The sequence below is a fragment of the Nipponia nippon genome, unplaced genomic scaffold (genome assembly GCF_047370975.1).
Source record: "Nipponia nippon isolate SJK-2023a ecotype South Korea unplaced genomic scaffold, ASM4737097v1 scaffold_6, whole genome shotgun sequence".
NCBI classification, from domain to species: domain Eukaryota; kingdom Metazoa; phylum Chordata; class Aves; order Pelecaniformes; family Threskiornithidae; genus Nipponia; species Nipponia nippon.
In genome coordinates this window covers 17,037,104-17,050,300 of record NW_028262380.1, presented here as the reverse complement: position 1 = coordinate 17,050,300, position 13,197 = coordinate 17,037,104, and the positions used below count along the sequence as shown (strand labels likewise).

The window sequence follows — 13,197 nt, the reverse complement described above, 5'->3', positions numbered from 1 at the left end:
TCATTTCTTTTCCTTTTCCAGGTTAGACAGATCTTGGAGCTTTGTCCCAACTTGGAATATTTGGATCTCACTCAAACTGATATTTCAGACTCTGCGTTTGAAAGGTTAGATAATTGTTGCTTCCTTTAGAAAAAAAAAAATCCAGCTTTTTGAGAGGGAAAAACATATGTCTTAGTCCATTGCCAATAAAGAGAGAAATAGAGAAATCGCATTTAGGATTCACACATTAACTGAGAACTAAACCAGAGTAACAAATCAATAAAATAGCACGTGAAGCATGTAACTTTGTAATGGCTATTTAAAATGCTCTGTCTTCACTATTGGATATGTATTACCTATCAATGTGTAGCTATCCATAACAATAGTTGTGTTTTATTCTGCTATTAATAACTTGAAATTGCCCATAGATTTTGTGGTGTCACTCAGTTATGGTAGTTCTTGGTCCAATATAGCTGGTAGTGTTTGGAATACTGCTATTTAAGACACTGATCAAATGGTGGGCAAAGCTCTAAGGCGTCGGTGTAGTAACTGGATTCCTGAGTTTTACTGAAGCCTGCAGAAGTTTCATTGATGTCAGTGGGATGGGTCATGGTGCAAAGCCTGCACCAATGGGTCTCATTGTGATACTGAAACTCGGTGGCTGTTTCGGTGTTCAACACTTTCATCATATAGCTCTCAAGTTTTATGTGTTAATGACACTGAAGATTTTACCAGCATGGATGCTGGTAACAACACTGCAGCTTGTGCAAGTTTTAGTTTAAATAAAAGCCTTGCGGAATTTCTGTGGCTCAGAAATCAATCTTTGTGAGGTTTTGTCAGTCTGTAGTGAAACTTACGTTACTTGCTGCTCCTCATATATCTATATTTCCAGCACCCCAATTTGTAACTCAAAAAATGAGTTTGGCTTGCTGTAAATATAAGTAATCACTTACGGAAAGTGATATTTAATGTTAGCTATGGGTAGGTAAAGCTCACTTAAAGCAGCTATATACTTTTATAGCTAATAATGTAACAATATTACTGTAGATCAAATTTCTGTTTCAGTTGAGAAAGGTAAGGCTGAAAGGGTGGGGTGTTTTCTTAATATGAAAAAGTTTGATTTCATTAACATCTCTAAGCCTAATCACTTTTATGGAATAATTAATACTGTACACAGAATCCAGCTGTTCTCTCTGAAAGAAATGGGAAATGGCAGGAGGATAAATGATCTGAGTATACTGATATTTCAATATGTATAAATGGCCAAGCTTGAGAAACTCAAATACTAGAAATTACAACTATTAAAATACTTTGAACTGAATATTACATCAGATTTATTTTTTGGGGGAGGGGGTGAAATTTGCTAGTTCAGTAAGTTCACTTTTTTCAGCATTCTTAGAAGTTAACTGTAATGTCTAGTGACTTAGAGGGCTCTTGGTAACTGCATTATACACAACAGAAGCTGCTTTTTGGAATTGTTGTCACATGTATTTGGTGTTTGCGGTCTGATCTACTCTTTAAAAATTTGTTCAATGTATGGCAAATGTGGACTTGTTTGAAGTCTCAGTATATGGAATAAATACAGGTTACTGATTCATGATTCATTTCACGTTTCTTTAGACGTAATTTTTCTAGGCATATATATAGCACTTGGAGTATTGAATCTAACCTGTCTCTGGGGTATTTTCTTCAAATATTCTGTGACTTAAGTATTTTACTTACGAAATGTTCTTTTGCGTATTTAGCATTAACACCTGTTTCTGAACAAAAAACTAAAAAAAAAAAACCCTAAAAAAAATCAACCGAACTTTTTTCCCTGATTTCAGTTGGTCTTCAGTTGGTTGTTGTCAGAATCTACGCCACCTTGATCTGTCTGGATGTGAAAAAATCACAGATGTGGCTATAGAGAGGATTTCCAGAGCACTGGGTATCATATCAGCTCACCATAACAGAGGTATTCTGAAAAGCTGCAGAAACAGGAATGCTAAGACTTTGTGGAAAAACAGAGAGATTACTCTGCAGTCCAACAAGAAGTATAATGGTTTGCATGAAATCAGTAATGAAAACCTCATTGAGGGAGGAGATAGTGAGCAGCATTGGACTAAACCGGACAGCTCAGAAAACTTCAATTCTGCTTATGTGTGGATGCTAGATGCAGATGATTTAGCTGACATTGAAGATGCTGCAGAGTGGAGACACAGAAACGTTGAAGGATTTTGTCTTATGGAACCAACATCCCATATTAATTGTTCTGCATCTTGCTACGGTAGAGACATTTATGGATTAAGGACTAGAGGGTGGCAGCAGCACTGTGCTTCTACTGACTTGATTTACTGCGGTCACTCATTTTGTTGTGCTGGGACAGCACTAAGAACTATTCGAGCACTTCCAGAGTCCTCTGCACTGTGTAAAAAACCAACAAGGACTAAGCAGTCAGAGAAAAAAGACTCTGCATACTCTGGGAGTGAAAAAACAGATGAAGAGACTGCACGAGTTCTTCAGTTTCTCAGTCTGTCTGGATGTTACCAGATCACAGACCGTGCTCTCAGGTGAGGAGACATGTTTGAGGTATTTTGCTGCAGCATGTTTTTTCTAATTTTATTTGTTCGGTCATTCTGGAGTGAATCTGCCTAGTTTTGGTAGACACACTTTTATTGAAGAAACTCAAGTTTCAAGTGGTCTTTGTATCTTGAAATATTTATAGTACCAGACTTGAAAACTTTCTCCAGCTTTTCCTTTGGGGATTTAAAAAAATAAAATCTTTTAGATGTATCCTCTGGAGTCTAGTATTTTTGTGAATTTGTTGCTCTAGGCATTATTAATGCTTTTAGATTCGATCTTTAGTGATTTCTTGTTAGGAAATTGTGTTGATTCGCTGGTTTTTTTTTTTTTTTTTTATTATGCCTGTCAGTATGCTTGAAACTTTATAAAACTGGAGTAACATCTCATTTAACCTGTCTGGATAATGACATAGTTTATGGACAGGCTGGATCAACGGGCCAAGGCCAGTTGTTCAACAAGGCTCAGTGCCAGGTCCTGCACTTGGGTCACAACAACCCCATGCAACGCTACAGGCAGGGGGAGGAGTGGCTGGAGAGCTGCCTGGCGGAAAAGGACCTGGGGGTGTTGGTCAACAGCCGGCTGAATATGAGCCGGCAGTGTGCCAAGAGGGCCAATGACATCCTGGCCTGTATCAGGAATAGTGTGGCCAGCAGGACCAGGGAGGTGATAGTGCCCCTGTACTCGGCATTGGTGAGGCCGCACCACGAGCACTGTGTTCAGTTTTGGGCCCCTCACTCCAAGGAGGACATCGAGGTGCTGGAGCGTGTCCAGAGGAGGGCAGCGAAGTTGGTGAAGGGTCTGGAGCACAAGTCTTATGAGGAGAGGCTGAGGGAGCTGGGGTTGTTTAGTCTGGAGAAGAGGAGGCTGAGGGGAGATGTTATTGCTCTGTACAACCACCTGAAAGGAGGTTGTAGTGAGGTGGGGGTTGCTCTCTTCTCCCAAGTAACAAGTGATAGGAGAAGAGGAAATGGCTTCAAGTTGTGCTGGGGGGGGCTTAGGTTGGATATTAGGAAAAATTTATTCACTGAAAAGGTTAGTCAGGCACTGGAACAGGCTGCCCAAGGAAGTGGTTGAGTCTCCATCCCTGGAGGTATTTAAAAGATGTGTAGACATGGTGCTTAGGGACATGGTTTAGTGGTGGACTTGGCAGTGATGGGTTAATGGTTGGACTTGATGATCTTAAGGGTCTCTTCCAACCTAAATGATTCTGTGATAATTTTGTATGTGCAGAACATTATGTTAAATATGACTTTATATAACAATTAAAGGAGGAGGAAAAAATAGTTGACTTGACCATTGAGATGGCTTCAGGAGTTACAAGATTTCCTGTGTGTGATAATATTTGCCATTGATATTTTGTATTGTGTCAGAAAAATATAGTTATTGCTTTGTAATGAACATGGGATGAGGCTGAAGTCCTTGCAGCCACCTGCTCAGGTGTGCTGCAGCACTTAGGGCTAATTAAAGCTTCTTGGGGTGGGAAGACTTCATGCCTACGTGTACTGTACGCGGTAGTCAGTCAACTGAGAAGTAGTGTGAGGCGCTGCTGGCGTTGATTTGTCTCCCTGGAGACTTCATCCCCATTTGATGTTCAGAAGTACCAGCTGCTCAAATGTCCCCTGTAGTAGTTTATATGAGACTTACGCTTTCACTCACCAGTGTTAGTCTTGCTGAGAGTAAGCTTCAGATAGCAGTGCTTTGTGTTTGAGCTTGTTGCTGTTCAAGTGGTGGAGTGGCCTGGCACTGCTGAGTTTCGTTTGGTGCTGATTAGGTCATGCGGTGTGTAGTTTGCATGTTGCTGGTCTGTTTTTTCATGACTCAGTAATCTAGGACCAAAGGGAGATTTGGTCATGGAGTCATGGGAAGGGTTTAGTTGTGGTGCCAGTTTCCCATTCGTGCTTTTTAGACACAAGACAGTATTTAAGAGCTGAGAGTGTGCTGCAACAAGTGCTTCCTGCACTCACCAGAATAGTTTGAGTCCCCAAGGAGAGAGAATGAAACCTCCTAATAGAAACACTTGCCAGTTCATTTCATAGAAAAGTTGTTAACTGATGGCTAGTTTTGTGGTTAACAGTTCTACTTCTGCCTGCTGACAGGAGAAAGTTGTACAGTGATGCTCTGAAGGCATTTTCAGTTTTATGTCCTGGCTTGGATCTGTAGCTTGGTGATTCAAGCCTGGTGGTTTTTTTCAGGTGGGTGAGCTTGTTTGTGATTGAACTTGGGCTGGCTGCCCTGTGAGTTCGCAGAGAAGCAAGCAGCTTAATGCGGAGCGGTTGCTCAGGTGTGGTACCTCCATGAGGCTGTTGCATCAGCAGCCAAACTCTCTTGCACTCGGAGGAAAAACAGAGAATTCCACTTGAATAATAAATAAGGTCGTGTGTTGGCAGAGAGAGGCTTCGCTGTCAGCCCTAGGAAAATAAAACTTGGATTCAAAAATAATTTTAAACAAAAAAAATGTAAGATACTCAGACTTTCGGAAGCATAATGCACCAAACTTGGGAGTGTCATGTTTTCAAGGTGGGTTGAGGAATATACATCACCTTGGAGGAGCTGCCAAAATCACCGGTGTTTTGGAGAAGAATGTCTTGGTAGTTCTTTGAAATACTTGGTCATCTCTGGAGTTGTTCATAAACAAACTGATGTACCATTTACCTCTGCCAGAAGGAATTATTAGTTTCTGTCGAAATCGGTTCATTTTTCAGGTCTGTTACGCAGCTTCAGGGGTGATCCCCTTTATAGAATATGAAGCTGCCAGATTTAAAACTACATGGTTTATTAGAGGTGTGGGGTTTTTTTGTTATAAGACGCAATTAAGTCTGTGACTTGGCGAGGTAGTGGAGTACTTGTCAGTGGAGCTGTGCGGGCTCTTAACACCTCTCTTCTGTCTGTTAACAGGGCGTTGACTCTGGGAGGAGGACTGCCGCATTTGGAACACCTTAACCTCTCGGGTTGTCTCACTGTAACTGGTGCAGGCCTGCAGGATTTAGTTTCTGCATGCCCTTCTCTAAACGATGAACACTTTTACTACTGTGACAACATTAACGGTAATGTCTTTTTATGATGATGTGATGCTTTTCTGGGGAGTGATGTTTGGTTTAAGGACACTTTTTAAAAAAAAACAAAAAAAAACCAAAAAAAAACAAACCAAAAAAACCCCAAAAAGAACCACCAAAACCCCACTTTTTTTTCTTGGCTGTGTAGTACTGAGTTGCACAGATTAATTATGAAATGACAACTGTTAAGTCAGTTTTTCAGACAGAGGCCTCATTAGATTGTTACCAAAGCAGTGATTTTTGGGAAAGGAATGACGTGTGTTTTGCCATGCCATATTGCAGTAGTTTTGGTATAGGATGTTTTTGATCTTACCATTACGTGTCCTTATGGAAAGTGTAATTTAGTTTTTCTGGTTTTGCTTGAGTCGGTAACTTAGGGATGGATCTAAGCTGGGGAAGGATCTGGATAAATGCATAAAATAAGTTTATGGTGCAAGTCTCTTCAGTGCTTACCACACTGGAATTCAGTCTATTATGTTAGGTCCAGTAAGCATTCATAGCATTAGAGATGGGAACCGTGGTGTGACTTGCATTCCATGTGTGAATTTAAAACAGGTAAGTGCGACAGAAAGGAAGAGAAAAGGAGGATAATAACTGAGTTCACAGGATTATAAGAGCTAACTGTGTATAAAACAAAATTATATTCCCTGGTAGTTCATGGTGTTCAGCTCGGCAATTTGCATCTATATTGAGATGCAGCCACAGCAGGGGTACAGGATGCCAGAGCTTTGGTACTACAAGTAAATCTGTACTGACATTTGGGTATTCAATCCACTGAAATTGATATAAGATGATGCACTTGGATTGGATCCTAATATTAGAAGTGAAAGTATTAAATCATATTTTGCTTCCACAATTTTTGCACTTCTTTATGCACTTTTTGAACACTGCTCGTTTGTTTGTTTGTTTGTTTTGTTTTTATTTTGAGATGCTTGCTTTTTCTTACTTCCATTCCATCCAGACTGCAGCCTTTAAAAATCTTCTGGCATTTCAACCTGAAAATTTTAAGGTTCCTTTTTAAAAATCCTTCACTGACTCTCCTTCCTGCATTGTGTTGAGTTTAAAGATGTCTTCAAAGACCAGTTAAAAGCCTTTTTCCTTTCACATCTGATTCCTTGCTATTTTTCTTCTGTTTTCACTTCTGTCAGTAATACCAGACTTGATGTGCTGGTGTGTCTTCAGACACTTCTGTTTCTCTCCTTGTCCCTAAAATACACTGTGTCATCTTAGTATTAATTTAGAAAGCCAGAATCTCTTGGGTGAGTCCACCACTTTAAAGCTTAGCTGTTCCATAATAGCCTCAAGAAATTACTTATATTTAAACAGAATACTTTTTGGAATTATTCTGTAAAGTTGTCCTGATCCTCTTCCTGTTTATTTCCTTCCTTTTACTGCTTGCTGGAAGCTGTGAGCCTATAAGCTCTGCTTGGTTCTGTAAATCATCATGCATGCCTTTGGATGAACAGTGACTCCTGTAGAGAGAAATCAACAGGAGAGTGAGGCTGTAATGGTCTGACTCCTCACGTCTGTTGAGAAATAGTAGCATCTCAGAAGTTTGTGGCTGTTTTCTTTAAGAAGGAAGTCGATAAAAACTTAGAGGGGTGTCCTAGCAAAATTCTGAAATGGGAAATAACCTTTTATAACTGGATCCCCTGCCGTTTTATCTGGGTACTGTTTTTTGTATTTTCACTGAAAGTTTATTGTGATAGGGCTATTCAGTGTGAAACTAATGCCTTATTCTGCTCTGTGGGCAGCAGGCTTTCTGTGACAGCTTGAAATATTTCTGTATCACTTGGCATTTCTAAAGTAACTGTAGGGAAAACAATAGTTGTTTCATTTAAATCAATCCATATCTGAAGCAGTTTGTTTGTTTGCACATACATAGATTGTGTTATTAAGTGCTGCACAAAAATTACTGGTCTGTAAGCATGTAGAGAATAATTTCATAATTTTCTTTGCCCACCAGCTTATCAGGGAGTGTTTTCGGGGAAGGAGATATGTTCTGGGATCATGTTGGAAAACCCGTCAGTGTTGCAGAACAAAAAATGGAGCCAACAGCATGGAATTTAGCCATCTTTGAATAATAAAGATACCACTTTGTCATCTGTTGACATATAAGGGCTTTACTTTCACCTACAGTCTATTTTCAGAGTTATTTTCTATAAACACTGAGCCTAACAGGGGCCATTACACACAGCTTCATTGGATTTTCTTTGTGGAGGGCTTGCTGGGCTTGTTCAGTGGGCATGTTTGTTTTCAGTTTTCAGGTTTTCATTGCAAGTGCTGGTCTAACCCTAGCTGCTCCACCTTTTCAGTAGACTAAAAAGGTAGAGCAGCTGTGGTTACATGGACTCAGTTGGGTCTGAGTCACAGGCTGCTGTTGCACAGCAGTAATGTGATGCAGTTTTTATGAGCAGAAACCATGAATTTGCGTACACTTCCAAATTTATTTTCTGTTTGTTTACTGTTAGTATGACTTCAATTCTTGGTTTGCATACTGATGTTTAGGATCTCTACTTGTGTTTTGCTCAACACTGGAGACTTGGAGTTAGATAACCCTCAGCTGCAGCTGAAAACAAATCTGTCAGTATACACCCCTTCTAACTGCTGATTTTGGGTTTGATTGTAAATCACACTGAACTCGGTACGAAGAGTTTAATGTTTGAGTTACCTTTTGCCACTTAGAAGTTTATAGTTCCCTGTAGGCTCTTCTGTCCCGCTGTGTTCAAACTCCTTACTGTATTCTCAGTTTTAAAGCCTGGAGTGCTGTCAGCTTCAGGATTAGAGAAATGGGGCTCCCTAATTTCTGCAGCAGCAGCAGCTCTTTGCAGCTTTTAAGTATGATTCAGTTTCTAGAGTTTTTTAATTATGTAGTCCTCAGGTGCTGTAATTAAAGAAATAGGACATTAATGAAATAAAGTTGTGGTGACTCTGATGATTCACTCTTTTCTTCTGGCATTTAGAAATTCATTGGTTTGATCTGTCTTCCAGCAACGGAGCCAAGACTTTGCAATTTCTGTTAAGATTTATGGACTCCTGTGTGCAGATTTATATGGGAATGCATTGTTGTGAGACTTCAAGAGTTTGGTCTCTCTTTAAGTTCTACAGATAACCAAGGTGCTCTCATAAAGCAAGTGTAACTTTACCAAAGGCTGATAGAGAGTAGCACTTAGTAAACTCAGATTTGAATTTAATATTGCCTTTATATATATATATTTTTTTTTTTAAAGCTAATGCTTAATTTGATCACTCTTTTGGTAATTCCTCGTGTAATGTATTACTCTTGCTACGTTACCATCAAACACGGTATGCAGTGTTGATGATGGAGCCTCTCACTGGTGGTGGCTGTGAAGAACTGTCTTTCCTTCCCTCCTTTGTGTTTCTCCCAGCTCCTTACTGCCTTCTGTGGCCAGCATTAGTCTTTGTGTGGCTCCTTGGTAGACTCAGTCAAGAACTGGGGTAGCTGAAAGCATTTTTCTTTTTTTTTTTTCTTTTTTTTTTCTTTTTTTGTCCTCATTTTTCCTAGATGGGTCAGGGATCCGCCTTGCTGTAGACCACATGAACATTTCTGTTGCCACAGGCAAGAGCTAGAACAAGTGGCTAAAGGGATGTGGTGGTGGCAGCCAGTCGTCCTGGCTGGAGTGGCTGTTTCACCGTGGTCTTGGTCTGCGTTGTCATGTGTTCTTGGCAAAATGCCTAACTTCTTTCTAGGAAATTTTGACTAATTTTTGTTTCACTAGTACATATAACAAAATGGAGTAATCAAATAGCTATGCTTACTTCTTACATTGCAAGATGTGTTTATATGTACTTTATTTGAAAACACTGAGAGCTGTTCATCATGAGTAAACAGACCTCTGTTCTGGGTCACCTGAAGCATCTGAGTCATCAGACATGCATGTGAATGCATTACAATAATCCAGTTTAGAGGTGACTAAACCAGTAACGTAGACTGTGGCAGGTTAGATCAGTCCGATTTTGCTTTCCCAGCTGAACCAGCCCAAAACACATTTAATTGAGGCATTTCACTGCTAGCACTCATTAAGTCTTCAGAGTCAGTAGAAAGAGGGGCACCCTTCTGAAAGTGATTCAGCCCGCTGTAAGATCTAAAAAGACCATCTTGCTCACTGGACAGTATAAAAGGAACTGTATACAGTTACCATAGTGCTTAACCTGATGCATCAGTGAGGTGAGATGAATTGGAGACCTTGTATATAGAGTCCAAAGAAAACAGGACAGTGTTTTTTGGCAAGATGAAAGAGGCCATTTGAATTTAAACAGAGAGAGTTTGAAAACAAAGTCCAGTCCAAATGAGGTCAGTAGTGAAGACGGGAGATCAGAGATTAGGAAGCCAAAGAGGTGTAGCCAAAAGTCAGTTGTAGTAAGTAAAGCTAGGGAAACAAAAACAGTCTCTGTGGCTATCAAAAGCAAAGGCATTTCAGTTTTGCTATCTGTATCAAAAGTAAAAAGAACAAGCTAAGGAGGACTAAGGCATTTATAGAGGAGATAAGTGACCTGTGGTGGAGAAGATCAATTGCCGTGTCAAAACATAAATGAAACGAGTCATAACCAAATAGCCTTACAATCAGTTTACACTTATTACCTTGTTGTAATAAGAGCATAAAACACCACCCAAATTACGAAAATTGCCTGCATAGGCTATGGAAGAATACAGGGTGGGAGATTCTGGGACGTGAGATTTGAACCCTGAATATTTCATTTCATCAGAGTTCTTTATCAGAGGCTGTAAAGGAAAGTTAGTTGATGGTATGAGGATTAGATGTGGGACAAGAAATGGAGCATCGGAAGAAGGGTGAATTTTCACTGTGATGTGGTTAATGTAATTTGTAATTCAGTGCCTAATTTATTAGGCACTGAACCTATAAACTTTTCAGGTGATGCAGTTTACTTAGAAGCTTCTAAGTTTTTGAGATTTTAAGTTGCTATCAGACTGGTTTAAATTTAAAAACTGAGAGCTAATTAAAGGATAGGAAAAAAGGGCAGGGCTTAATGGCCACTGTTGAGGATGGACAGGAATCCGGGAGGTGACATCTCTCTGCCCATTCCCCCCCGAGAGTTCTGTGCTGTCATCAGTCTTACTCAGCATTTCCGTTGTGGTGTAAGAAATGCACACAGTAATCACCAAGTTTTTGAGTGGTACTGAGCTGCCTCAAGTAACGATACCAGTGCTGAAGATTTCCAGAAGAACTTCTTACGCGCTTCAGTATAGCTGTATGTATGGTTATCTGTCTGGCTGGTTGGGAATAATCAAACTGCGATTGCATGAAACTGAATTCGGAGCTGGCAGTTGCAACGTGGAGACAGTGATTTCAGAGAGCTGTCAGTGCTAATTCTGAGATTTTTCCTGTTTGCAGCAGCAGCCAAAAAAGCCACCAATGTTATGCGTCGTCAGGGTGTTGAGAGCAAGATAGAGGGTGTTGCCGCATGGTCCTGGAAGCCTTGGGGCACTCACGTTTGGAGTACTGCATGTGGTTTTGGTCTCCCCATCTTGAGGAGTGTATGTAATGGAGTGACAGAAGACACAGAAGAGGTCTACTAAAAAGAGTTAGGGAACTGAGCGGCTGCCTTGCCAGGAGACACTCAAAAGGCTGGAACGTTTCAGTAGGGGCATGAGAAGGCAGGAAGGGGGATGACCGTTGACAGAACTGGGAAGGCAGTAGACGAGGCGAATGTGCAACAGTGACTCTCCAAATTCTGCAGTATTACAGCTCAGCGACAGCAGGTGAAGTGGGTAGGTGATAGATTTTAAAGCAGATGCACAATGTGGTGAACTGGAACTTGGTCCCATGGGGAACTGTGGAAGCAGTATCAGCAGGTTTAAAAAGAGATTAAGCAAATGCATGCACAACTGAACCACAAACAAATACTGAAGGGAGTGGACATTAATGTCCCTACTACAATGGTTAGGGATGCTGGGGAGATACAAAAGGTGTGCACAATAGGTTTATATGGTCTCCCTAGGTAACACTTGCTGTTGCCAGTGATGAAGGTAGGGTTAGATGGACCATTGGTCGGGCGTAGAAGGGCGGTTTTTATGTTCCAGTTATGGGCATGAGGAAGAACATTCTTAAAATGAGCAAGAAAATGATGGAAAACGATATCAAAGTATACTGAGTGTTCCCTTCTGTGGGACGTTGTGGTTCTGTACGTTTTTGTCCACAAGCATTTTACTAGAAATGTGACAGTTGCTTCAAAATTACTGATGTGCTGCTTAGCTGTGGCAATGATGAGGAAGGTCAGCTACGACTTGGAAAATGCTGCTGCACAGAACATGCTCTGCTAAACCAGCTATTCAGAAGCACCGAGTCTCCTTTTTAAAGGACTTACGAAGAAGCTTTCAAACTCTAGCTCGTAAGTGACTTGGAGGATCGAAATTTAGTTCAGGTGAATAAAAAGATGTGAAAAGGAAAATGAGTTTGTTGACAAATGAAAAGTTTACTGTTTTGTATACTGTAACCATTGTCCTTCATTATAGCTTCAGGTTTGTTGTATTCAGTCTCATGCATGTTAACTTAATTACCTTGTAGAATATTGCTCATCGGTGTGTGGCATGAAGCAGAAAGCTGTTTTCCAGACACCAGGTTCTTGGAAATTAATTGAATTATGACTTCAAGTTACTGTTCAGGGGGTAAAAACAAGCCACACATAGCACGGTGCCCTAGTTCATTACATTATTTTGCTAGTCCTTTCTAAATGTATTAAAAATGCCTTAAATATTCTTTGATTCGTCTCAAATACAAAGGGGAGAAATTTGGGTTGTCCTGGTTAGGTCTTTACCAGCTTGTTTAAGTTAACTCAGCAGCCCACTTCCAATCTGTGTTGGGTGGCAGAGTTCAGCCAACCTGAATGTAAATGTTTGTGTCTCTAAAGCAGGCATATGGCTGCAGGAAATAAAATCCTGTACTAATTTAATAGTTTCTTATCTCATGATCACTTTAACATTTCAAATTAAAGGGATAACTGTAAGTGAAGGTAAGTGGAGGTGGGTAGAATTACAGTGTTGGTTTATACTGTCTGTGCTCGCAACTCTTCCTTTCTTTTTGAATGGTTCGTTCTTAGCCTTACGGCTTTTGGTAACTGCGGTGATACTAGAGGTGATTTTCTCTTTAGTTTTTGGAATTCCAGAGTACGTGAGGTCTAGCCAACCATGAAGCGTTCGTGGAGAAAAAAACCTTCCAGACTAAAAAACTGTTTCCATTATAGTAGAAATAGTTTTGGAGATTATGGTTTCTTTGGCAGTGCCATGAAGTCATCATCTGAATTTGAAAAATGGGAGTTAAATATGCATTGTGAAAATATACCTCAATTCTGAAAGCTAGCTGTGAGAGCTTGCTTAGGCTTGCTCGTTTAGTGTTGCTCATTGTACATCTGTGTCATTTTGGATGTGTTATCTTCATGGGACAGAGCTATCGGAGCAAAAAGTCTCTGGAAAAATAACTGTTCCAATTGCGGTTTTTATACTGTGATAGTACTGGCAGTGTTTCAGACTTCACAGTGCTGAATGAAGTTTAGTGTATTGAAAAAAAAGGAGACGTTTTCTGAATTACCAGGTTACGAGAATTCTGAAGCTAAATAAACGGCC

The 13,197-nt window shown here is 40.3% G+C and overlaps 1 protein-coding gene across 4 annotated transcripts in view; it reads left to right on the top strand.

Moving 5' to 3' along the window:
* FBXL5 (F-box and leucine rich repeat protein 5) overlaps positions 1-13,197 on the top strand; it is a 36,932-nt gene that overhangs the window by 23,050 nt on the left and 685 nt on the right. For 3 of the 4 annotated variants that reach the window (XM_087737601.1, XM_087737603.1, XM_087737602.1), the window contains exons 8-10: positions 22-104; positions 1,806-2,528; positions 5,437-5,585. In XM_087737601.1, coding sequence (XP_087593727.1) covers positions 22-104; positions 1,806-2,528; positions 5,437-5,585 — 955 coding nt within the window. Of the gene's footprint in view, positions 1-21; positions 105-1,805; positions 2,529-5,436; positions 5,586-10,969; positions 11,113-13,197 lie in introns of all 4 variants that reach the window. The other variant, XM_087737604.1, reaches the window with a different exon arrangement.